At 41.5% G+C, this 23,029-nt stretch overlaps 2 protein-coding genes across 3 annotated transcripts; one reads left to right on the top strand and one right to left on the bottom strand.

The window, feature by feature from the left end:
* Positions 1–1,372: 1,372 nt before the first annotated feature.
* Positions 1,373–4,911, top strand: LOC137291430 (uncharacterized). The gene is made up of 3 exons (XM_067822782.1): positions 1,373–2,213; positions 3,155–3,469; positions 4,577–4,911. Exons 1-3 carry the CDS (start codon positions 2,045–2,047, stop codon positions 4,807–4,809), a joined length of 717 nt encoding a protein of 238 aa, XP_067678883.1. The 5' UTR covers positions 1,373–2,044; the 3' UTR covers positions 4,810–4,911.
* A 6,887-nt stretch (positions 4,912–11,798) lies between these two features.
* Positions 11,799–21,760, bottom strand: LOC137278844 (putative serine protease K12H4.7). Of its 2 annotated transcripts, none has more exons than XM_067811354.1 (10): positions 21,462–21,760; positions 19,531–19,709; positions 18,417–18,553; positions 17,739–17,834; positions 16,919–17,051; positions 16,498–16,609; positions 15,350–15,554; positions 14,620–14,713; positions 13,468–13,676; positions 11,799–11,998 (listed from the first exon to the last, which is right to left on the bottom strand). In XM_067811354.1, the coding sequence occupies exons 1-10, from the start codon at positions 21,657–21,659 to the stop codon at positions 11,868–11,870; spliced, it is 1,494 nt and encodes a 497-aa protein (XP_067667455.1). In that variant the 5' UTR covers positions 21,660–21,760; the 3' UTR covers positions 11,799–11,867. The 2 variants fall into 2 exon arrangements, with proteins under 2 accessions (XP_067667455.1, XP_067667461.1); XM_067811360.1 differs by having other exon boundaries at positions 14,620–14,724; positions 21,462–21,750.
* Positions 21,761–23,029: the final 1,269 nt, after the last annotated feature.

Below are 23,029 nucleotides of genomic sequence, written 5' to 3'. Positions count from 1 at the left end.
AGTGTACTGGTGTATGGAGGGGTACAACGTACTGGTATATGGAAGGGTACAGTGCACTGATATATGGAAAGGTTCAGTGTACTGGTGTGTGGATGGTACAGTTTACTGGTGTATGGATATGTACAGTGTAATGGTGGGTGAAGGGGTACTGGTATATGGACGGGTACCGTGTACTGGTGTAATGGGTGGTGGGATGGATTGGTACAGTGTCCTGGTGTACAGAAGGGTACAATGTATTGGTACATGGGGGATACAGTGTACTGGTGTAAGGAAGGGTACAGTGTACGGGTATATGAGAGGTGAGGTTACAGTGTACTGGTGTATGGTGTGTATGTGTGTGTATGTGTGTGTATGTGTGTGTGTATGTGTGTGTGTATGTATGTGTGTGTGTGTACAGTGAAGTGGTGTATGGAAAAGTACAGTGTACTTACATATGAGAGGTAAAGTCTGCTGATACATGAGAGGTAAAATCTGCTGATATATAGCAACAGGTTTCAGATGTATGTCGGGTACAGTGTACTGGCAGTGATTGGCGAGAGGGCGGTGGATGGTTAGGGAAATAACTGGTTTCCGGTGTATGCATTGGGCAGCGTACTGGAAGGTGATGGGCTTTCATGTTACTGGTATGTGGAAGGGTACAGTGTACTAGTGGTGACAGGTTTCCACTGTATGAAGGTGACAATACGCTGGTAGAGACAGGAGTACAGGCTACTGTAAGTGACAGGAATACGGGTTAATGTAGCCGGTGTAAGGTACTGACGAGGGTATGGGTTACTTTGGTGACAGGTTACCGGAATATAGAGGGATAGGGATTTCTGGTAGTGGCAGGTTGCCGGTTTATGGAGGGCACACTATACCTGAATCACTTGCTTGCTAGTGTTCGTAAACATGTGGAAAGATATGTGACAACTGATTGGATGAAACAGTGTAATGTTTTTGTTGTATTTTTTAGTTAAAAGCAGATACATCCAGTAATTAAAACTGAGCACAATTTTAAGCATTCAGTGCGGTCATGCTTAACAAAAGGACGCATGCTTATGTGTGTATAGATATTTTCAAGTAGATGCCATTTTGTGCGGAAATGGGTTTGATGTGTTCAGCTCCCTGTTCTGGGAAAGTTAGTCGGAAATTGCGTTTTTTGTTATAGTTTAAATTCCAGACTGTACCCATATTTACGAGGAATGGCTGTTATAGGCTGGATAATTTGGAAAAAAAATATATATAGGTTATTATAGAAGTCTAGGTCCAAACATTCGGAGTTGTGTAACCACTAACGAGACCAAGCTAAGAACCCCTACAACCAATATGCACCAGTGCTGTGCGGGAGTTTCCCCATGCTATCAGTGGAGGGTGACAAGTAAGGATCACTTTGAGGAGCTACAATACTCCGCGGCAAAGACAGCTATATGTAGCAAGTGTATTTCCGGACGTATGGAAAATTGTCTCGACTCTGGGCTTGTCAACGTATTTCCTGAAGTTAAAACAGCAATCAGGAAGTGTCGGCGGATTAAGACACGCTTGTGATCTTCACTCTATGATAATTATATGCTGGGATTAACTCGGGAAGGACCAGGACAGTGGGTGTAAAAAAGTAAGGAAAACTGGGAGAGACAGATCATTACGGAAAGAAAGAACAAAGGGGAGGAGAGAAAGAGTAAGATGTGCAATGATAGAAATGCTTTGATTGAGAGAAAGTGGTAGGGAGAAAGGGTTGAAAGGGAAATTGCTACTTCCCGTGTACGGATGCTACAAAATGAGACGTTGCACATGTATAAATGTTTCTGTTGTAGGATGCTGAGGCATCAGTGGCACAAATGAAACTTAACATGTGTTAAGTTTAGAACTTCAACAATATATTTGGACGCTGAATAGAAACAGAAAGGAAGAAAGTCAAATATCGACGGATGATACTGACATAGAGATTGAGGGATGTTCTCCAAAACTGCAGAACAGACTTTGATGGAGACACGTCCTCAGAAGGAAATATTTGGAATGTACAGGTATTGTCTCAGGCAAACCACACGGAGGAAGTGAGGAAGCAGGCATGGAGGATGCTGAAGATAGGGTTGTTGATGAAAAGAGTGACGGACTTAGTGACGGCATAGACGAGGAGGAAGGGGATGGGATAGGAGACGTGTCACAACTTGGAGCAGGTGGCGTAGAGATCAAATCTCAGACCGTTCACCAAGAGTCACACCAACTTGTAGGTAAAGGTAGGTGTCATACCAACTTGTAGGTAAAGGTAGGTGTCATACCAACTTGTAGGTAAAGGTAGGTGCCATACCAACTTATAGGTAATGGTATATGTCAAGCCAATTTGTAGGTAATGGTATATGTCAAGCCAATTTGTAGGTAATGGTATATGTCAAGCCAACTTGTAGGTGAATGTGTATGTCATACCAACTTGTAGGTAAAGGTATATATCATACCAACGTGTAGGAAACTGCATACGTCATATCAATTTGTAGGTAAAGGTATGAGTGAGTGAGTTCAGATGTTTAAGTCACATTGGCAGTATTTCAGCCATATAACGACTCTAAAATATGAATAAATATATATTGTGCATGTGTCATTCCAACGTGCAGATAATAGTAGGTGCCATACCAACTAGTTGGTTAAGGTATGTGCTATGCCAGCGCGTAGAGTAAGGTATGTGAAAGTAAAAGATGTTTTCTTGACATACCACCTAGTACATCTAAATGAAAAATAGTGTGATGTATGGCACATAATATTTACCCCTCCATTATGATCATCAAGTAATCTCAACTATGTATTATGTTACCGATGAATCCCGTTGAATCTTAGATGAGTTTTGTGTCCCAATGTTACCGTGGCTCCATTTACCATTTACGTTTTGAAAGCCCAGTGATGACAGGAAATACAGTTAGAGTTACGACAAGCTACATGAGAAGCAATCTTCCAAAATGCCACTTGGTTTAGCCAAGTAAAATGAAATAAGGAAAATGTAGAGGATGGGGGGACTGGGGGTGTGTGTGTTCGCTGCTGAGGTTACATTAACAGGTCAGCTTTTAACAAATTTACAAATCTAAACTACATTTAATTACTATGTCATTTTATCCACGATTGTAATCATATGACATCTGGTTCTGTTCTGTGTGGGGATCCAACTCTTATCTGTGTGTCTCCTTCACAGACACAAAGTCACTAGCGCAAGACATTGTGGGGTATTGCCAACCACCGCAGGGTGAACTACCAGCAGCATCCGAGCAACAACGACAACTCCAACAAGCTTCAAGTGATTATCCAGATGGAAGAACAGACCATGCACATCTGCCCACAAGTACATCTTGTGTAGTTCCAAAAACAAGACCTCATCAGGTTCCCGGAACAACGGCCCTGACACCAGCATCCACAACATCTTCTCTTTCAAGAGTACCAGGATCTTATGTTTCACAGATAGAGCCCTCTGGGCGGTCTGAAATACAACTGCCTGGGAATTCTCTTGCAGGTGAGTACCGTTACATGATAAAACTAGACTAGATTAAGAAAACAGTTCTGCAGTGGGCGTTGTGACTCAATAAATCAGGTAATAACAACAATATGACATTGATAAAGGTACCTTTTTGATTTATGGTGCAGCTGCATGTTTGCATATTTTCAGAAAGGAGAAATGAAGTTGGTGCCAGTCACGAAGAGATTTACTGATTTACATGATGCAGCAGTATTGCTGATGCAAAGTTTGGCATCATCCTCGATTTCTCCAGGGTATACATTCCGATAAGTCTCCACTATAACCCATTGAACGAACCATCTCGTCACAACAACCCCCAGTTAGATCACATCGTTTACATATGCCAATAACCCATGGACCCCTGGATGAGATGACATCTGGATATTTCCACACCATTCCCCTTCCTTTCAAGCGCATTATGTATTTAACTTTGACGTTACCATGCTAATGCTTCAGTGCTTTGAATGTTTTGCACGGGTTTACTTAACTCTGAAAGTGTGTTTGACCTCAGCACAAATCTTTTTCAAACTTATTTCAGAAGCAATGTACACTTGGCAATCACTCATACGGGGTGTTTTTGAATGCTGATGTCGTGCAGATAGCTGACTTTGTGTGCTGGCAATTAGGTGCCTGACTTTGAGGGTGCGGGTTCGAATCCCGGATGTTAGAAAACAAGTACAACAATCTGCACTTTACTAAGAAAGTGTAATCCCAAATATGACATATGTTACATTTGACCACTTTCTAAATGGCATTGTGTAATCACATCTTTCGGCCGTGTGAGCGGTGCAAATTTACACTTTTCAGAGGCGCACACAAAGTCCTCAGTGTAGACTACCAGTTGTCCGACTTCCATTTTTGTGGCTGAGCAGGCTATGCTATGCGGCTGACTTTGTGTGCTGTTGATTAGGTTCATCACTCTGAGGGTGCAGGTTCGAATCCCGAATGGGACCCAACCCCAAATGTACTAGAATCTGTACTTTACTAAGAAAGTGTAATTCAAAATATGACATATGTTAGATGTCGCCACCTGTTTTCAGAACCACCAGCGATATCTATAATATGTAACACTATGCGGCTTCAGTTCTGTGGTTTCTGTTACAGTCACACAGTACAAGGTACGAGTTCAGCAGCAGTTTGGAGATGTGACAGTGAAGGGAGGCAAGAATCTGAACATTGGCGGAACTCAGAATGTTGGTATAACTCCAGCCAAACCGAAAGAAGAGGAGAAACCACTGACTTCAGCACACAAGATCAGGAGTGAGTTATCTGACAAACATGTTCTCATTGATTTCACATCTGAAGGCAATATAGGATCAACCCGGACAGTTAAATAGAGAATGTCAGTTACAAAAGTTGCAAATATCTCAGGCTCAGGTGGACAATTGTTTACTTTTATCAACGGTTGTTGATATGCTTCAATAAAACTGCACGAGGGTGAGATTCCGTTTCCTATAAAATTGCTCCTTATTAGTTTTCAATGAAAAATGTATGTCACTAAACACGGTACTGTCATTACACTTCCAGTGCAGCGATGTCATAGCATTGTTACCTCGTGCACAACGTGTTGTTACTTTTGACAGCATAACATTGTCAGCAATTTATGTGACGGCCTCAGAGCATTGTCCGGGGAAACACAGTTCTGGAGGATAAAATCTTAGTAAACGCTTGTAAAGCTAGTGTAGCTTTGGATGTGCTGAATTTCCTTCGATCATTTTAACCTTACAAACGATCCGTTAGTGTTATATCTAGTCCTCAGCAACGCACGTTTGTTGTAACCGGTGACTAATGAGATGTAACCAACGAAACTCCGCCATGATAAAGGTGTTTTAGTGAGTGAGTGAGTTACGTTTTACGCCGCACTCAGCAATATTCCAGCTATATGGCGGCGGTCTGTTTGAGCGACCCCCCTTGGAAGTAAAGTGTGTAAACTGGAGGAACGTTTCCAAATGTGCGGAGGAGTAGGTTCTTTAAAATATAGTCAGTTACTAAGACAGAAATCAACACTGACAGTAACACAAATATATAGAACTCGGGTTTTACTCCTCAACATTAATCAGGCATCAACCTTATCAAACGATAGCCGGTCTGTGAATTGTGCCAGGCAAAAAGGATGTGGGTCATCACTTCATGGACTTTTCATAGCTTAGTGACAAGATAAATGCACTCAAAGGTCAAACGTCCTGAGTAAGACACACGCTTTGATGAGTAGTAATGAGCACAAGTCAATTAGGACAGCGCACCTGGTGTGCGTGCGTGAATGCGTGTGTGCATCTGTGTGTGAGAGAGAGCGAAAGAGAATACCCGTAACTGCAATTAAATCAAGGTCCACGCCACCCAAACGTAACACACACACACATACACACAATGACACTGTGTAGTAACTTAGCGTTAGCGTCATAAATATCTCCGTCGTAATAGACACTAAGTCCTACATAGGAGGTACTAAGTCCTACGTAGGAGATAGTGACACCAAAAACATTTTTCACCGTGGAACTAATACGCTTCCGTAGCCAGAAGCCTTATCAGTCGGAGGTGAAAAAAAATGATTGTGAGAATTGCACTCATTCCAAGCTGACGAGGAATCATGGACGTCTTTCTCCACGGGAGAGGGAGTTTTCGATTTTTGTTTCCGGTTTAAGCGTTTCGACAATTCGACAGCATCATCAACTTACATTCTGAGAGGCAGATGTCATCGTGGGCTGGCCGATATACGTAGTTTGATCAGTAATAGATTGTCTGGACTTAGACCAAATCGTTTTGGCATGTAACCGACACTGATTTTGTTTCATCCGTAGACAGCAGCTGAAAAGTTAACAGTCAGTGATGACTTTGATATTAGTTTCCTATCTAAACTTCATGAATCATGTGGGTAATGTGGTTAACGAGATATTAGTCATCATTTCACATTATATAATATTTCAAACAAAACTGCAGAAAATTTAAAAACGATCTGTCATTTCTTACAATGTATTGTCAGGTGACTCTTGTGTAACGATCCAGTGTTTAGTTTGAATACCTAGTTTGAACAGGTATGAAAACAGTTAGAAGTTATTTCTTTATGATACTTCATTTGAAAGGGGATGGGTAGTGTCTCCAAAACAAGTGTATTTTAGGAAACATGATGGAGTGGGTCACTGTAACAAGCTATTGTAATTTCAAACTTATCTTTATGAACTTTAATATCTTTAATGAATAAGTGTGATTCCACGGGACTTCTGTCTTTTTGCTGCTGTTAGCGATGCATTTATATTAGATTTTGTGTTTACCGCGATAAAAGGTCAAACAAATTGGGGACCTTGAGACTGGAACATAGCAATAATAATAATAAATAAAAACAAAAACATAACTGCATTTTATCGTTTTCTTGATGATTCTTCATACTTTTTGACTCCCCTCTTATAACATCGGAGTGAAGCAGATATGCAGTATGGTATTGAAATAACCAGCTGTTATTGGCTTAGGAGCTGAGCTCACTGATAAAATAAACAGTAAAGTCAATGTTGCTAGGGACAGTCCTGTCACATATTTCGTTAAGCTGTGAATCCATAATTTGTACCAGTGCTCATATTTCCTTTTGCACATCGGCCAGGCAGGTAGAGACATATATAATACTTGGAAATTAAGGAGGAAAATGGCAAAATCAATACACTATTTCCCAACATTGCATGCCACTATAAAATACCACTGTGATGAGATTTCGATTCTACTCGAGGAATCAACAACCTGTTGAAAGCATCGACCAATATGTGACTGAACTAAAGAGTTTATCAAAACACTGTGCATTTGATATGATGGAAGATGCGATGATAAGGGATAACATGGTGTGTGAAACAAAAGATAAATATGTACAAGAACGTTTGTTACAAGAACCTGACTTGACACTTGCTAAAGCAAGGAGTTATGAATTGAGTAAGGAGCAAACGAAGGAAATTCAGGGTGATGTACATTCACTGAGCAAATCAAACAACCCACGTGGGCGTGGTACTAATGGTCACCATGGTAACAGCTGTAACACATCTTTGTGGTGAAAAACTGTAACGAGGATCAAACTACCTGAAGAGAGTCACGTATGCTTGGACGGGTTACTGAAGCTAACGAGTGTGTGTATGTTTTTGCTGACGATGGACAGTCTTGATGTAGTTCATGTACTAAACTGTGGGACACTGTGGCAGTTAAAGAGCCTGGGACAGTAGGTGAAGGATCACGACCAGATACTTCGGCCTGAGTCTATGGGCCAAGTGTCGACGACCAGGGGTGACAAACAGCTTAAAGATGTCGGTACGACATCCCACTCCGGTGCCTGACAGAAAACGTGACGATAAGGTCACGAACTGTGTCAGGGGACCCAAAGTAGGAGGCAAACTTCTGCCCATAAGAACGAAGGGTTTGCCTGAGAGAGAGAGAGAGAGAGAGAGAGAGAGAGAGAGAGAGAGAGAGAGAGAGAGAGAGAGAGAGAGAGAGAGAGAGAGAGAGAGAGAGAGAGAGAGAGAGAGAGAGAGAGAGAGAGAGACGGGACAGAGGCGGCAGACGCGACAGGCAGACGACCGAGGCACAACCGACAGTCTCTTCAGCAGTCCGCAGCAGAAATGGCCCCGAGCGAGACTGAGGGTCAGAGCCAGAGCCAGAACCGTCGCCTGTTTAAACCTGTACTTTCTCCTTAAAATAAAAGTAGCCTCGATTGACGAAGCGTGTTGTGTTACACAGAAACATGAGTGCAACTTTGTGCCAAAATTGTGGGAAATATCATTCTCGCCAAGATACATGTCCTGCTATGGGGAAAGTGTGCCACAAATGCAATAGACTGAATCACTGTGCTTTTATGTCTAGAGCTACCTTTCACAGAGGAAGAGGGAGACCCCATCAGCGAAGCCGAGGCAGAGGACACAACACATTTCATCTTCACCATCGGCAACAAAGCAAGATACACAATATTGACCAGGAGCAGGATTTCTTTATTGGATCTTTGGAAGAGGAACTGGATGATAAAAATGAAGTCAATGTTCCCATGAATGTAAATGTCAGTAGGTGGATTGATTATAAGATACCGATGCTCAAGTAAACGTTATACCAGATGATGAGTTCAACAAAATCAGAAATCAAGCAGGTCCACTACGTCCAGCTTAGAGGGGCATTTTGGCATATGGAGGAGTTAATTGCCCTTCGCACTCTAGGAACAGTGACATTAAAATGTCAATATGGAGACATGATTCAGCATTTTGAATTTGTAGTGGTAGACCTTAACAACTGTAAGTCCCCTCCAGCATTAGGTCTCAAAGCATGCAGACAGATGGGTCTCATTCAAGTTGTTCTTGCAATCAACCAGTCACAATTCACAACATCAAAAAAGCAACATCTTGAAGCAATATGATGATTTATTCAATTGAGTGGGATGTATAGAGGAGGAATACAGGATACAGATGGAAAGAGATGCGGTACCTGTAGTTCATACAGGTAGGAGAAGTCCAGTAGCTTTAGAACCAAAGATTAAGGAAGAATTACAGAGGATGGAAAACACGGGAATATTGTGCAACGTGGATAAACCTACAAGCTGGGTAAACTCAGTGTTCGTGGCACCAAAACCAAATGGGGAGATCAGGTTCTGTTTGGACCCTACACACCGGAACAAGGTTGTAAAGAGAGAACATTACAAAATGCCAACACTTCAAAATATTCCAGAAATGGATAGACAGAGCTTTAGAACGACTGGAGTTAAACTACCCCATAGCGGATGACATTCTAATAGCAGGTCGCACTATTGCTGAACATGATGTTCATGTACCACAGACTCTACAGAGAGCGAGAGAAAGAGGAATGAAGCTAAATCCTGAGAAGACACAACCATGTCAACAAGAGGTGAAGTTCTTTGGTGAGGTACTGACAGCGGACGGCATGAAACCGGATCCAGAGAAAGTAAAAGCGGTCCAAGGCATGGGGTCCCAACAAGCAAGAAAGATTTAGAGGTTTATCTGGGTATGTTCCCATACCTAGCACATTATGCTTCTTGCCTATCGGAGAAGACCCTTCGAGAACTAACAAAACAAGACATCTATTCACTTGGACTGTGAACAAGCCTTTCAAGAAGTCAAAGACCTCATCACAAGATCACCTGGTCAAGTGGATGCAGACATCCAGTCATACGTTCACGTGGTTGTGAGAAATCATCCAATGACAGATAAGACCCTAGGTGAGTTAGCAAAGGAAATCTGCCTTGCCAGATTGTGGCTACAGATCTGTTCCAGTTAGATGGTAGAGCCTACCTAATAATCGTGGACTATTACAGTCGCGTCAATGAGATGGCCCTGTTGGCAAACACAAAATCATCAACAGGGATAACACATCTGAAATCCATCCTTGCTTGGCATGGCATACCTTCTAGGATCATTTCAGATAATGGACCACAGTACACATCTTCAGACTTTAGATATTTTGCTAATTCATGGATCACTGAACACGTGGCTTCGTCACCATTTTATCCCCAGGCTAATTGTCTAGTAGAAAAGTCTGTGCAAACAGTGAAACGACTTTAACAAAAGCAAAGCAGAGTGGGTCGATCCATACTTGTTGCTGCTTGCCTGTCGGAACACTTCCATAGGAGACACAGGGTGCTCTCCATCGCAACTGTTCATGGGAAGGAGACTGCGAGATAATCTGCCGTGCAAAACCAGCTTGTTGATACCTGAGACACAAGAATGTAACACAGTCTTCACAGTGATGTCAGATTCCGAGGACAATCAGACGTTTTACTATGATCGATCTGCACACAGCAGAGGTGACTTCCAGAACAACGATAACATCAGGATGAGACAAGGGAGACAGTGGATTCCGACAACGGTCACAGGACAAGCTGAAACTCCAAGATCATACTATATGAAGACAGCAGAAGGTGCAGAGTATGGACGGAACAAGAGAGACATGACACTTGATCACCCGAAATCACGACAGGAAGTTCCTAGTCCACCTACAAGCACCTCTACTAGTCCAGCTGCTCCTGTGAAGATGGAGACATTACTACATCCAACAACCACAACGTTGACTCCAACCATGACTCCTAACACATCGCGACAACCAACTGGTATTACATCGAGGGGTCGTCTGATCTTCAAACCATCACGCTATGATTAATTATTGACGATGTGGAAAGACTTTTAATCCTTGGGATCTTAACGGGTTTTTTATGAGAAAGTTCAAATGTTTTCATTCAGTGCTAACTTTACTGTTAGCGCTAACAATGGACACTTAATTTCTTTTCCTTATAACCGAGGGGATGTCACATATTTCGTTAAATTGTGAATCCATAATTTCTACCAAAATGGAACACTGTATTCCGTTTCAGTTCTGCGATTCCGGAGTTTATGAAAGAGAAGAAAAATTACTCGCCATGTGCTTAATGGCCCGATCTCAAGTGTGTTCTATTGTTTAAGAATGCGAACATAAAACAAGTCCAACTGTTCCGCTTTTTCACAGTGGAGCGCTTGTTAGAAGCGATTTTGATCTACAAGTTCAGAAGATATTTCTTCAACCGACATATCTGATAAACACTGGGCTCTGTCTTGAACACTTACACTACTAGAGTAGTTTGAGTGATATTTGTAAACTAATGCTGCAGTAAAAATAATTTGTCAGTTGTCTTCTTGTCCACTCAACAAGGACCTGGATACCTCTAAAACATGAAACATGCTTAACGTCTCCGTTGCTAGTGTGGTGATCTACCATCAGTTGTTTGCGATCTATTGTCCGGGTTTAATATGGTAGTGTCTACTAATGCTGTTTTATGTTTATATCTGTGATATTCTAGTATTTTACTGTTCATCGTCGACAGGTGTTTATAGTGTACATATATTCCATTTCAGTGTTAAATAACCTCGTCACGATATGGATGAAATATTGCCGATGTGACGTCAAATATTAACTCACACACTCACTCTTAACGTCTCCACGTATATTGGATAGTTTTGGAAATCCAAAAAGATTTAGTTTGCCGACATAAAACAATACTCATATCTGTCACTTTTAAGAACGTTACATTGAAACATTATTATGTTCAGGTGAGGTCACCTTGGTTTCACTGTCACGGTCAAGACGATGAACGGTTTTCCAGACGACGAACTCAGTCGAGTGGTCAGACTCGCTGACTTTGTTGACACGTCACCGTGTACAACGATTCTTTTTATGTTGATCACTGGGCTCGTCACGATGTGGCTGAAATATTGCCGATGTGACGTTAAAAATGAACTCACTCACTCACTCACTCATTGATCACTGGATTGTGTGTTCCAGACTCGATTATTTACAGACGATTATTTTAGTGATTAAAACCATGACAGGCGGTATTTTTCTTTATTTGTTTCTATCTCACATCACGACTGAAGTGTCTCAAGACCAGTGTGGAGCATCATCCAACGATAGGGTCATTGTGAGACTGTATCCACTGTCCAATGAGACGCCGGATCAGGTTTCGTGCTTGCTTCAGGTGGATATTATCCTTCTGCGAAGACTTGAACAGATCCGCGACATGGCCCACTCCTGTAACAGTCATTGAGTGAGTGAGTGAGTGAGTGAGTGATTACTGTAATGTGGCATCGTTCGTAATTAACTTATCTAATGGAAATCCTTACGTTATTCTTGGTTTAAGGATCAAAGCCTTAGCCAACACCGTACTTTCTATAACAACCACAGCGCAATGGGAAAATCCTGACACGTAGCTTGTATGACGATCACGGTTACTACTGGAAAACGTAATGATGTACGAAGTGTGACAATTATGCAGTCATGCATTCGTCACCACTCGACCCTTGTTATGCGCGAAATAAGGCAAACCCATCAGAAGGCGCGTTGTGGATGGAGTGCTTTGATAAAAATAATCCCACGTACCTAAATCATTCACGGCATTATGTTATTGTTCAAAAACAATAAGTAGCAGAATTGTGCTGTCTGAGTTTTTGATAAGATAAGATAGTCTTTGATAAGAATCAAGATGAGAGATTCAAATATGCGCACGTGTGTTTGTTGACATAACGGCTCTCACGTGTCCATCTGAGTGTTTATCTGACGATCCTGCGAACTTGTTGTGGTGATTGTACGTGTGTTTCCAACAGTTTTAGAAAATATAATTATAAACAGCAAGGCGTTTCACAAACAATAATATTGTATCGGTGTAACCAGTCAACCAATAATATCGGGCATGTATTTCATATTTCTGGGAATATTTTAGTCGGACATGTTTGGTCATTCATATATTGTTCAGCGAATGCGAAATAAAATGAAATAAGAATAACGCAACACACACACACAGACACACACACACAGAGACACACAGACACACAAAAACAAAAAAAAAAGACAAAACAAAAACAAAGACAAACCCAAAAAACCCCAAAATATTCAATAAAACAAATGTTGTTTGTAATTGATAAAGTCCTGTTCAGAAATATAATTGGAAATATAAGGTGAGCGTGTGGTAATAACTACGTCAGAATATGTGTTTAACAATATGTTTTCTCCATTCTTTTAGGTTCATCAAGGAGGAAAAATAATTTGATATAAGTAAGCAAAAGCAAAAACTGCAAATACAATGTATGAGTAATTTGGTAATATTTAGGACCTTTGGAATCAAACAGGAATAGAGTTATCGTTCCTGTTTGAAGTATCTCTGATGTTTCTACGCCAAAATGAAATCCTTCGAGAGGGGCACGTGTCGCTCGTCACGAGAATAACACAAGTTCGTCACGGATGGCAGTCTATGGGAAACCCTAATGACGTACTTGATGTAACGATCTGTCTCAGTAATGGAAAATGTAATGAAGTTCGCAGTATGACAATTACACAGTCTTCATGTATAGGAAATCCTGATGACGTACCATATGTGACGTTCACGTTGACTTCCACAAAACGTATTGACGTACGCATTATGACAATTACGCCCCGTATGGTAAATCCTGATGACGTACCCTATGTGACCTTCATGGTGACAATGTGAAATGCTAACGACGTACCCTGTATGATAATCACGGGGGACTGTGGATTTGGATCCGTACTCAAGCCGTACTTGTGCCATGGATCATATGATCCGTGTGTGTACACCACGTTGGTGGCCTGAATCCCCAAGCGTCCATAGTCCATCCACATCTGCTGCACGCCCCTGGCCAGTAGGGTAGCATTGAATGTTGGGCCAAAGTAAGCTTGACAGACTCGCACAACATAACTGTAATGTAAGAGATGCACAGTGAGAAATTATGTCCTAAATGATATTGGTTTCGTCAACATCTGACGGGACAAGAGAGATAGAGAGCCAGCTGTCTATAGAGTTCGAGTGCTGTCCCTTATGTTTGTCTTGTGACGGCGCAGACAGAAATATTTCAGCTACATGGCGGCGATCTGTAAATTATCAGTCTGAACCAGATAGTCTAGTGACTGTGACTTGTGGGCAGCGTCTACCCAAATGGGATGCGATGACACGTGTCAGCTAAGTCAACCACCCTGACCATCCGATCCTGACAAGCACGAGTTGCTGAAAACCAACCCGGATCTTCAAAGATGACCTTCAGCGTGCCAGTATCCAATATTTTCTGTGAAACCCACGTAAGAGTGAATTCCGATTTGCCCCCGTGCCCTGAACCCGTGATCGTCTGTTTCACCAAAGTGGTAAACATCTCACATCTTCAACTTCAGGCTTACGTCCCAGTTTACGACGGCGGACAGTGACAATCTGTATACAGCACTGTTCAAAGCGTGTTAACCATATTTCATTCATCAGTGAGTAGAAATGCCGAAATAGTTCTCGTATATTCGTATGCGCAGTAAGCATTCTCAGGGCACTACGATACAAACTATAAATCGCATAATGGAGATCAGCATATTGTATTTCAAATAAATGTCTAAAAATGCCAAATAGTCACGGTAATTGTTAATACACGCCGTATGCATGTGCTCAAACTCTGTGGAAGTAAAAGTTCCACACTGCACACAAAGCAAATTACATTCATTTTAAAAACTGTAAAGACCAACTGAAAGATCATTTAAAGTCACGATGGAATCAGGGTGTGTAAATGCACTATGTAGTGGATGTACATTTCCTATCATCACATCATTCGTGTCATAGCAAAAACTGCGGCGTAAAACAACAACAAGCCTGCATGACTACTTACTCTTCACTAACGACGTTTCCAAACGGCTGATTGACAGCCGTTGATGTGATGAACGCACCAAGCTGAGTGCACATTTGATACATCCACTGGCGTCCTGCAAGAAGTCTAACATCATGTCTTTATTTTCTAGATTTTGCAACGAAAAGACTTGCCCGTTTCGGATAATAGGGTTGTATAATGTTAATCTAGTTGACAAACTGAAGTAAATACTATTACAGAGTTCCGCGATTGGTTATGTCCAGTACCAATACTCATGACTCGAGTAGCAGAAATCACTGAGCTGATAAGATTGAAAGACGTGCGGCATATGGAAACCATGTGTGCACTGATCTGTTCTGCATACTCTAGAGACACACAGTTATAGCATCAAATCGATGATCATAACGGGATATTTATACCACGACCAGAAATCACGTGACGTCTCTCAGCCATCTGCTGACTAGTCATATCACGGAGCAAATTCAAGCAAACTAAAACCAAAGAACACGTAAACTATCTAAGACAATGCAGACGTAACCGAATGAAAATGAAATGTTTTCCGTCGTTATCTGACCTCAGGTCGTCACCACAGAGCAGCCACATTGAATTTGACGTCCCACGTGGATGGAAGTTTTATGAAACAGGTTACCCACCCGCTTTATTGGTAAGTACACATAAGAATAGATACGGATAAGTATTATAGAGTGTAGCCTCTGCAGAACGGGAAAAAAACAGAACAAAAAGTCGTTACCCAGAGCGATGTCTCCGCCTTTGTAGGTCACGTTCTTGGCGTTATTTACCAAGAAGGTGAAGGTCACGTTATCACAAGGAGCTCTGACGTTTGTGTAGTTGTTATAGACGATTGCGTGATAGTCAGCCAGGCGAACTAGGGCAGTTCCCCTGCTCGTGTCCGTCATCACCCGACACATGGACGACACAGAGAGTTGACGACCTGTCTACAAACATACACACTGATACACGTTATACAACACTATAAACAGAATACGGAACATTTTGCTAAGGAATGTGGACTTAGATTTAGATCTTTGATATGATACTATTTACTTTTAATATTGTGTTATCCTGGCACACTTTATGTACACGAAGCTCCATACGGAACCCATTGGGCAAGCCTCTTCGGCGCATATACTACAATGCACACTTCATGTATACGAAGCTCCATACGAAACATTAGGCAAACCCTTGTGCATTCGGAAGTACTCTGGACTGTCCCAGTGTCGTTCAAATTGGTGTTCTTTTTTTCTCGATAAAATCACATCCCAGATTATGCCCTACCCAAACAAAAATATTTAAAAGAAAAATATAATAAAGATAACAATGAACAACATTGTTTAACGTCTCTGTTCGATACGGAACAAGAACCATCAGGGATACGCATGATCTGTACGAAAACCTGCGTGTCCCTCACACAACACCCTTCAGGGCAACACCAACCACTGCCTGGTTTAATGTATGGTGGACAAGTCGTCTGAGGCGACACGCTAATAAGCGAATAAGTCTCTTCCAATGTTGCACTAAGAACCCACTCCTCCGATGGTAGGTGACCAGATGGTGAACACACGAACACGTGCAGACGCCTAGTTGCGGGTATTGTAACTTGCCGTATCATCGGACAAAATGCAAAATATACTGTGAATATGTTTCTCAGTCTACCCAGCTGCAAATGGGTACATTATGAGAATTAGACTGCGCCTAACGGGTAGCATGAGTTGAATACACGCCACGGAATGAATAGGTTGAAAGAATGTCAAAGACATCCGTTGATCAAGGGGACACACCAGCGCCTTGAGCATGCACTAGCTTCGTGGATATGTGCGCCATATAAATTTCATACAATAACTAATGTACTGAATTACAACATGTGGGCTGCATACTTACCATGTACCCCATATTATCGTTACTGTACTGTGCTGTGTTAATGATTGGAGACATCAGTCCATTCAGCATGGTCTCGGCATCGAGCTGGTTTGTATAATCAAAAGCACACAACCTGAAACCAGCAGAAAGGACAAGAGTACGTATATTTAAAGTGAGTGACCACCGGTGTTGATGAAACTGGGACAAGGTATGTTCTGAATTATACTGACACAACTGTATGTATGTATGTATGTATGTATGTATGTATGTATGTATGTATGTGTGTGTGCGTGCGTGCGTGCGTGCGTGCGTGCGTGCGTGCGTGCGTGCATGCATGTATGTGTATGCGCCTACTGGATAGAGTTTCGGTATTCCTAATTATGTGAAATATTTACACCTGGAACTTACACATGCATAGGCTACTGAATGAATGATGTCTCACCTGAAAAGTGACTGCAGGTGTTGGGCTCCAGTGTCATCCTTGAGATGCTGCCTGGCATCATTAAACGCATCAGCTACTGCCTGGTAACATCCGGGCACAAAGCGGAGAGATTCGCCAATACTTACTATGAATTCTGCGAATGGCAAGGTCATGGTATTCAATCCTTAAAGTTCCCCTTAATAACGACATAAATACAATACCAACAGAGACAGGACTAGCGGATACCGCTACCTCTAAGGCAGGCAATTCTTCTTATCCTAATACACATGTTGTTGTCTGCATGAATTAGCTGTGTTCCATATGGATTCGAGCCAGATGTAGTGATCATGTATATATTTGGGCACAACTGACAGGGCACTTGTGTTGGACTTGGAATTGTTCGTATGTTCATGAATTGTGCTCAACATGTCTTTCAACTGCTCTGTTGGACATGACCTGACTTCGTTAATATGATCCAGCTGTTTTGGCCATGAAGTATCCGTGTAACAGTGTTGGACATGACCTGGCCTTCGTTGACATGACCCAACTGTTTGGCACATGAAGTGTCTGTGTTGGACATGACCTGACCTTTGTTGACATGAGCCAGCTGTGCTGGACTGTGCATCTTCACGGTCTGTATATGTGTTACTAGTACAGTTGAGATGAAATGTAAACATACCGTGTTTAAGTGATGTGAGCGTATTTAGTTGAACGTGTAGACATGATCAATCTGTGTTGGCGATAAACAAACTATGCTGGGCATGAATATATTGTGGTGGACACAAACTATGTGTGGATCGCCTCAGTCAATTGTTTTTGCTTTTGTGGACAGTAATCGTACCCGGAGCAAACACTGAGACAGCAACAGGTGCGCTGGATGCTATTGCTCCGGCAACCAGATGAGGGAACTTGTAGCGCACATAGGCGGACAGCATGCCTGCAGTCAAAGATAAGGCTGTGATAACATCATTCCAGAAGCACATGAGACATGATGGGATTTACGTTTATCCACATATCTAAACAGACCGCACCATCATAGGGGCAGGCATATGGCAAAAACGGTTTTTAGTGAGTGAATGTTTTGAATTCCGCAGATTGCGTGAAGTGAGTGCACCAAGTGGGGAGTTCTGACCAACTCTTTCTCTAATTTCCATTTAAACGTACGTATCTTTTAACTGTATTTATATTATATATTTGTATATATATATTGTTTACAAGGTGATATGCATAAACCAAATTCGATCATGTGTTGTAATCGAAGATGTCGTCTTTCAGTGCTGTCAGCTGACGTATCATGTTCAGCGTTATCGAACTAAACTATGGGCAATAAGCCAAGCCTTTGACATCGGCCCCTCGTAACAACAGGGCACGTGTCTTCGGAAGGTTGATGGTTAATATTCCACGGGTGGCGTTATGCCGAAATCAGGTCGTATTTGTTGGCACTGAGGGGGTAGAGGGAGTAAAACAATGCATGTCTGACTTGCAGTCCTGCAAACCATCGCATATGTATTGACTTTACCTGCATAAGACCCCCCGAATGTGACCCACTTTGTGTCAGCGAGATTGTGTTCCTTGGTCGCGCCTACTATGAAACTGGCGACGTCTTCCAAGACTTGTTCTATGGTCAGATATTCCAGGTTAGCTGTGCTCAGGTCGCTGTCAATATACATTAAAACACTAAACATACATTAAAACATTAAACATACTCAGGATCCAGTCCCGTAAATCTAAACCACGGTAAATGCAGCCTCCCGGGTAACAGACGTTAGACACTTGAAAATTTGATTCCCCCCAATATTGTGAAAAAACCCAAGCAAACAAGACGTCTCTATTCTGACAGGAATCTCCCACACACGCACCTGTATTGCCCGCATTACCCGTATATCTGCTTATAGCTCCTGGAAAAAGACGTTTTTGTTTATGCCAATATCATCACTGGGTGTATACTTCCTACAATCCGATAGTTCATAAAATCTAAACCTGTTTAGAAGCCACGCTTTCATGACGAGGAGTTTTATGCTCCACTGCATATGTAACCAACGCTGTAGCTTCATTGTAGCATACATCATTGTAACTACAGCTACCGACTTCGTCGATCATACCACTGGAGAGTTCAACTACTATGGAATCTAGTTACGACGTTAACATAAAAAAAACCCGATGGAACGATTACTGAAGCACTCATTACTAAAGGCGTTGTGTCTATATGAGGCACCAGCAAATCTACTTTTCTAATAGTATCACTGTAGGTTTTGTTGTGGTGTGACGCGGTATTCATGCTGGTCACGCGGACCAGATACTAGAAAGTAATGGCAAAAGTGGTTTGTTTTGTTGTTTTACGCCGCACTCAGCAGTATTCAAGCCAGATCCCGGCGATCTTGACTAGGCCAGACAATCCAGTGATCAACATCATGAGCGTCTATCAGTTGTGATGCCATGACATGTGTCGATCAAGTCTACGATTCCGACCACACGATCCACTTAGTGGCCTTTAAAAACATGCATGGGTAAGGGTCCATTAGGAAAGACAGACCTGCTTTATAAGTGCCTTTAACAAGCACAGGTTGCCCTTGATCTTAACAACAAGAACTCCATACAGGGAAAAAAACTGTTAATTAGTGACAGGTACTGACGGTGTGGGGCGACTCTCTCCATAATATCGATGTTCCACGGCAAAGCCAATGGCATGGTATGTCTGGATGTAATCCATCCAGGCCCCCTCCTGTACGTACACCCCAAGGGCACCCTCTCCCCCTATGGTCAGGAAGGCTGGACCGCCTGGCTTGTAGAACTCGTCGAAGACATAGTATCTCTGTAAGAGGCAGGTAAGTGAAATGCGGTGAGGGTAAGCACGGATTCAGCTTTTCGCACCGATACAACGGATAGAGCGCACATATACAGCGTACAACACACATATAAAGGGTACAGCACAGATGTACAGCGTACAGAGCACATATACATCTTACACCACATATATACAGCTCATAGCACACTTATACAGTGTACTGCACAGATATACAGCGTGCAGAGCAGATACACACCTTGCAGTACAGATATACTGCGTACAGAACATATATACAGCTTATATCACAGATACATAGCTTACAGCACACATATACAGCTACCAGCACCTAAATACAGGTTACAGCACAGATAAACAACTAAAAGAACAGATATACAGCTTGCAACAAACGTATAGAGCGTACAGAACAGATGTATATCCTACAGTACAAATGGAAAGCTTACATCACAGATATACGGCGAAAAACACATATACAGATCATGGCACATATATACAGCCTACAAAATACATATACATGACATCAGACATATACAGTTTACAGCACAGCGATACAGTTTACGGCACAGAGATAACACTTACAGCACATATATACAGCTCTCAGCTCAGATATAGAGCGTATATCGCGAAGTTCGCGAAAATTTGGCTGTTTACAGTACATCTTACAACGCAGAATATACGTCCTAAAGCACATATATACATCTTACAAAGTAGATATATACCGTAAACAGATATGCAGCTTATTGCACGCATACAGAGCTCATATCACCTCAAAACAGGTATACATTATACAGCATACAGCACACATGTACGTCTTATAGCACAGAATTACAGCAAATGGCAGATACAGATATTTACCGTGCAATAAATATACAACTGATAGCGCACACACACACATAAGGCTTATATCACATCCAGAGTCTATATATTATACAGCTTACAGCACTTATATGTTCTTACAGGAAAGACATTTTCTTACAGCACAGATATGTTCATACAGCACAGATATGCAGCTTATAAAACAGATACACATCTTATAGCGCATATACATCTTACTCCACAAACATACATCTTACAGCCAATATATATATAGCGTGCGATATATATGCAGCTTATAACACACATATACAGCTTATATTATATACAAATATGTATATATTTTACAGCTTACAGCACGTATATACAGTATAATGCATAGATATGCAGCTTACAGAACAGAGTTACTGCTTATAGCACAGATATATCACATGCAACACAGACACACACACACATATATGTACATTAAAAGGGTTTATAGCACATATATAGAACTCATAGTACATATATACAGCTTACAAAAGACACAGACAGTTTACAGCACAAATGCACAGCTTATAACACATACATGAAGCACAGAGATACAGCTTACAGCTCAGATATAAACTTATGGCACGAATAACAAGCTTACAATATATATAATAACAAATAATAATGTGTCCATTTGTATAGCTCCAAACTCCACGCCAGGTATGCTCATGGCGCTAACAATAATAACGCTTTGTTGACCTTCATTTATGTAAAATGTTTTGAAGAGAAAAGTTTGAAGAGCAATGTTTGAATTTTTCTAGGGATGAAGACAGCTTGAATTATCAGGGACAGCTTACAACACTGACCGATGTGAAGATGTTCAGAAGTTGAAATTGCTCGTGTAATTAAAACCACTCACATCCGCAAACCTATAGCTAATTGCAGTCAAAATGACTACCTAAACTGTTAAGCTCATACCTGTTTCCAGTATCGACTGTCTTCAACATTGAAGTGATCCAGCTTCTGGTGGAACCAGTATTCAGAAGACATCGTTGGGGGCGGTGACGGAGCACCCCCCGGTGGCCCGGTGGTATCCGGGGAACCCAAAACATCTACTTTATATGTTGATAAGAAAATAATACTCCAAACCACGAAAATAAAATTGTTATGTTCCATTCTCTCCCCCTTTCTCTCGAAGCGAAATTGCGTTAAATATACTGTGGTTACCGAGATAGGAACGCCGGAACATATACATGTAGACGGGAACAGAGGTGTGTGTTCGTGGAGGGTCATAGTTTGTATGTACTTTAGATCATATACAAATATTGCTGTCTACCGACCTAGTTGCGGCATGTTGATTTTAAAAGATAAACGCATAGGTAAACTGTGTCGGTAGGTTCACGATAACAGCACATTCCTGAATGGTTGAAACAAAGATGCTTTATTCACATAAAAACAATTCCATTTAGAAACTTCGGAACAGACAACCATGGTTCGTTTCTAGCATGTTTTTCACCAGTGATGTATATAATATTCTATATTCTACCGTACCTGGTAATGACTTATCATTAGGCAATAACACTGGGCATACAAGTCGCACGCATGTAACTGAGCAACTGATATTGTGATTGGCTGGGTCATCACAGGGGATTGAAACACTGTCAAATCCTTTTCCGCCGGTGGATTTAGCTCATACTGTTTCTTAAATGTTAATACGTCATATTCCTCCTGGTAGTAGTGTATCAAATTTGATGAATCCTTTCCTTCCAGAATGAAAAGTTACCCATTCATACTAGCCATTAAGAAGACTGAAAATCTCTATAAAAGAAGCATTAAAGTGATGTTTATCACAATTAAAGAAACACACACACACACAAACACACAAACACATAGAGCAATAACAACCCAATTGGCCAGATATCTTGCATGAATACCCCGCTTTTTCCCTTAAGAAACCACAGAAAGTTCGCGAGTCAATATGTGTCAGTTCTGATTCAAACGAATTACAAATCAACATCAGAACAAAAAGGCCAGACTTCACACTCACCAAGCGTTTTTGGAAAGACACTCAATCACCAGTCACACGAATCCCACTGAATATCGGGACAACAAGAAGCTGGAAACGGATTAGAGATTGTGGACTTGACCCCCAAATATGAATACTGACAGAGTTCGTCTTTCTTCGATCGTCATCGGAAGCAAGGAGGGAAGAGCTTCGACTATCTCAAAGGGTTCATTGCAACGACGACGATAGATAAGTTTAACAGATGAATTTGCATATTGTACAGTTACAAGTTCCGAAATCCAATGCGTAAAAGAAATTCATAACAAGAGTTCAAATAATCCTGAATATGAAAACAAATTAAGATTGGGGATTCGAATCCCGAACATGAAAATTCATGAGAACAAACAAAATCGTATTCTGGATTCGAAACTCGAATGTAAACAAAAACAGTATTTCATCCCCTTCTAATGCACTAGGTGCTCGTTGTATACCTGGGTAACTTAAAACCATAAACAACCAAACTATAATTTTCAACGTTTGA

The sequence above is a fragment of the Haliotis asinina genome, chromosome 1 (assembly GCF_037392515.1).
Source record: "Haliotis asinina isolate JCU_RB_2024 chromosome 1, JCU_Hal_asi_v2, whole genome shotgun sequence".
Classification (NCBI taxonomy): domain Eukaryota; kingdom Metazoa; phylum Mollusca; class Gastropoda; order Lepetellida; family Haliotidae; genus Haliotis; species Haliotis asinina.
The sequence above is the reverse complement of the archived record's forward strand: the minus strand, read 5'-3'. Positions and strand labels throughout refer to the sequence as shown.

Excerpts from the sequence above, each read along its gene's own strand:
- LOC137291430 (XM_067822782.1), top strand. The coding sequence starts at position 2,045 with ATGGAGGATGCTGAAGATAGGGTTGTTGATGAAAAGAGTGACGGACTT. Across the intron at positions 2,214-3,154 it reads ACACCAACTTGTAGGTAAAG|ACACAAAGTCACTAGCGCAA; the intron begins GTAGGTGTCATA and ends TCTCCTTCACAG. Across the intron at positions 3,470-4,576 it reads GCCTGGGAATTCTCTTGCAG|TCACACAGTACAAGGTACGA; the intron begins GTGAGTACCGTT and ends TTTCTGTTACAG.
- LOC137278844 (XM_067811354.1), bottom strand. The coding sequence starts at position 21,659 with ATGGAACATAACAATTTTATTTTCGTGGTTTGGAGTATTATTTTCTTA. Across the intron at positions 15,555-16,497 it reads ACGATAATATGGGGTACATG|ACAGGTCGTCAACTCTCTGT; the intron begins GTAAGTATGCAG and ends GTATGTTTGTAG. Across the intron at positions 13,677-14,619 it reads GGAAACGTCGTTAGTGAAGA|TTATGTTGTGCGAGTCTGTC; the intron begins GTAAGTAGTCAT and ends CTTACATTACAG.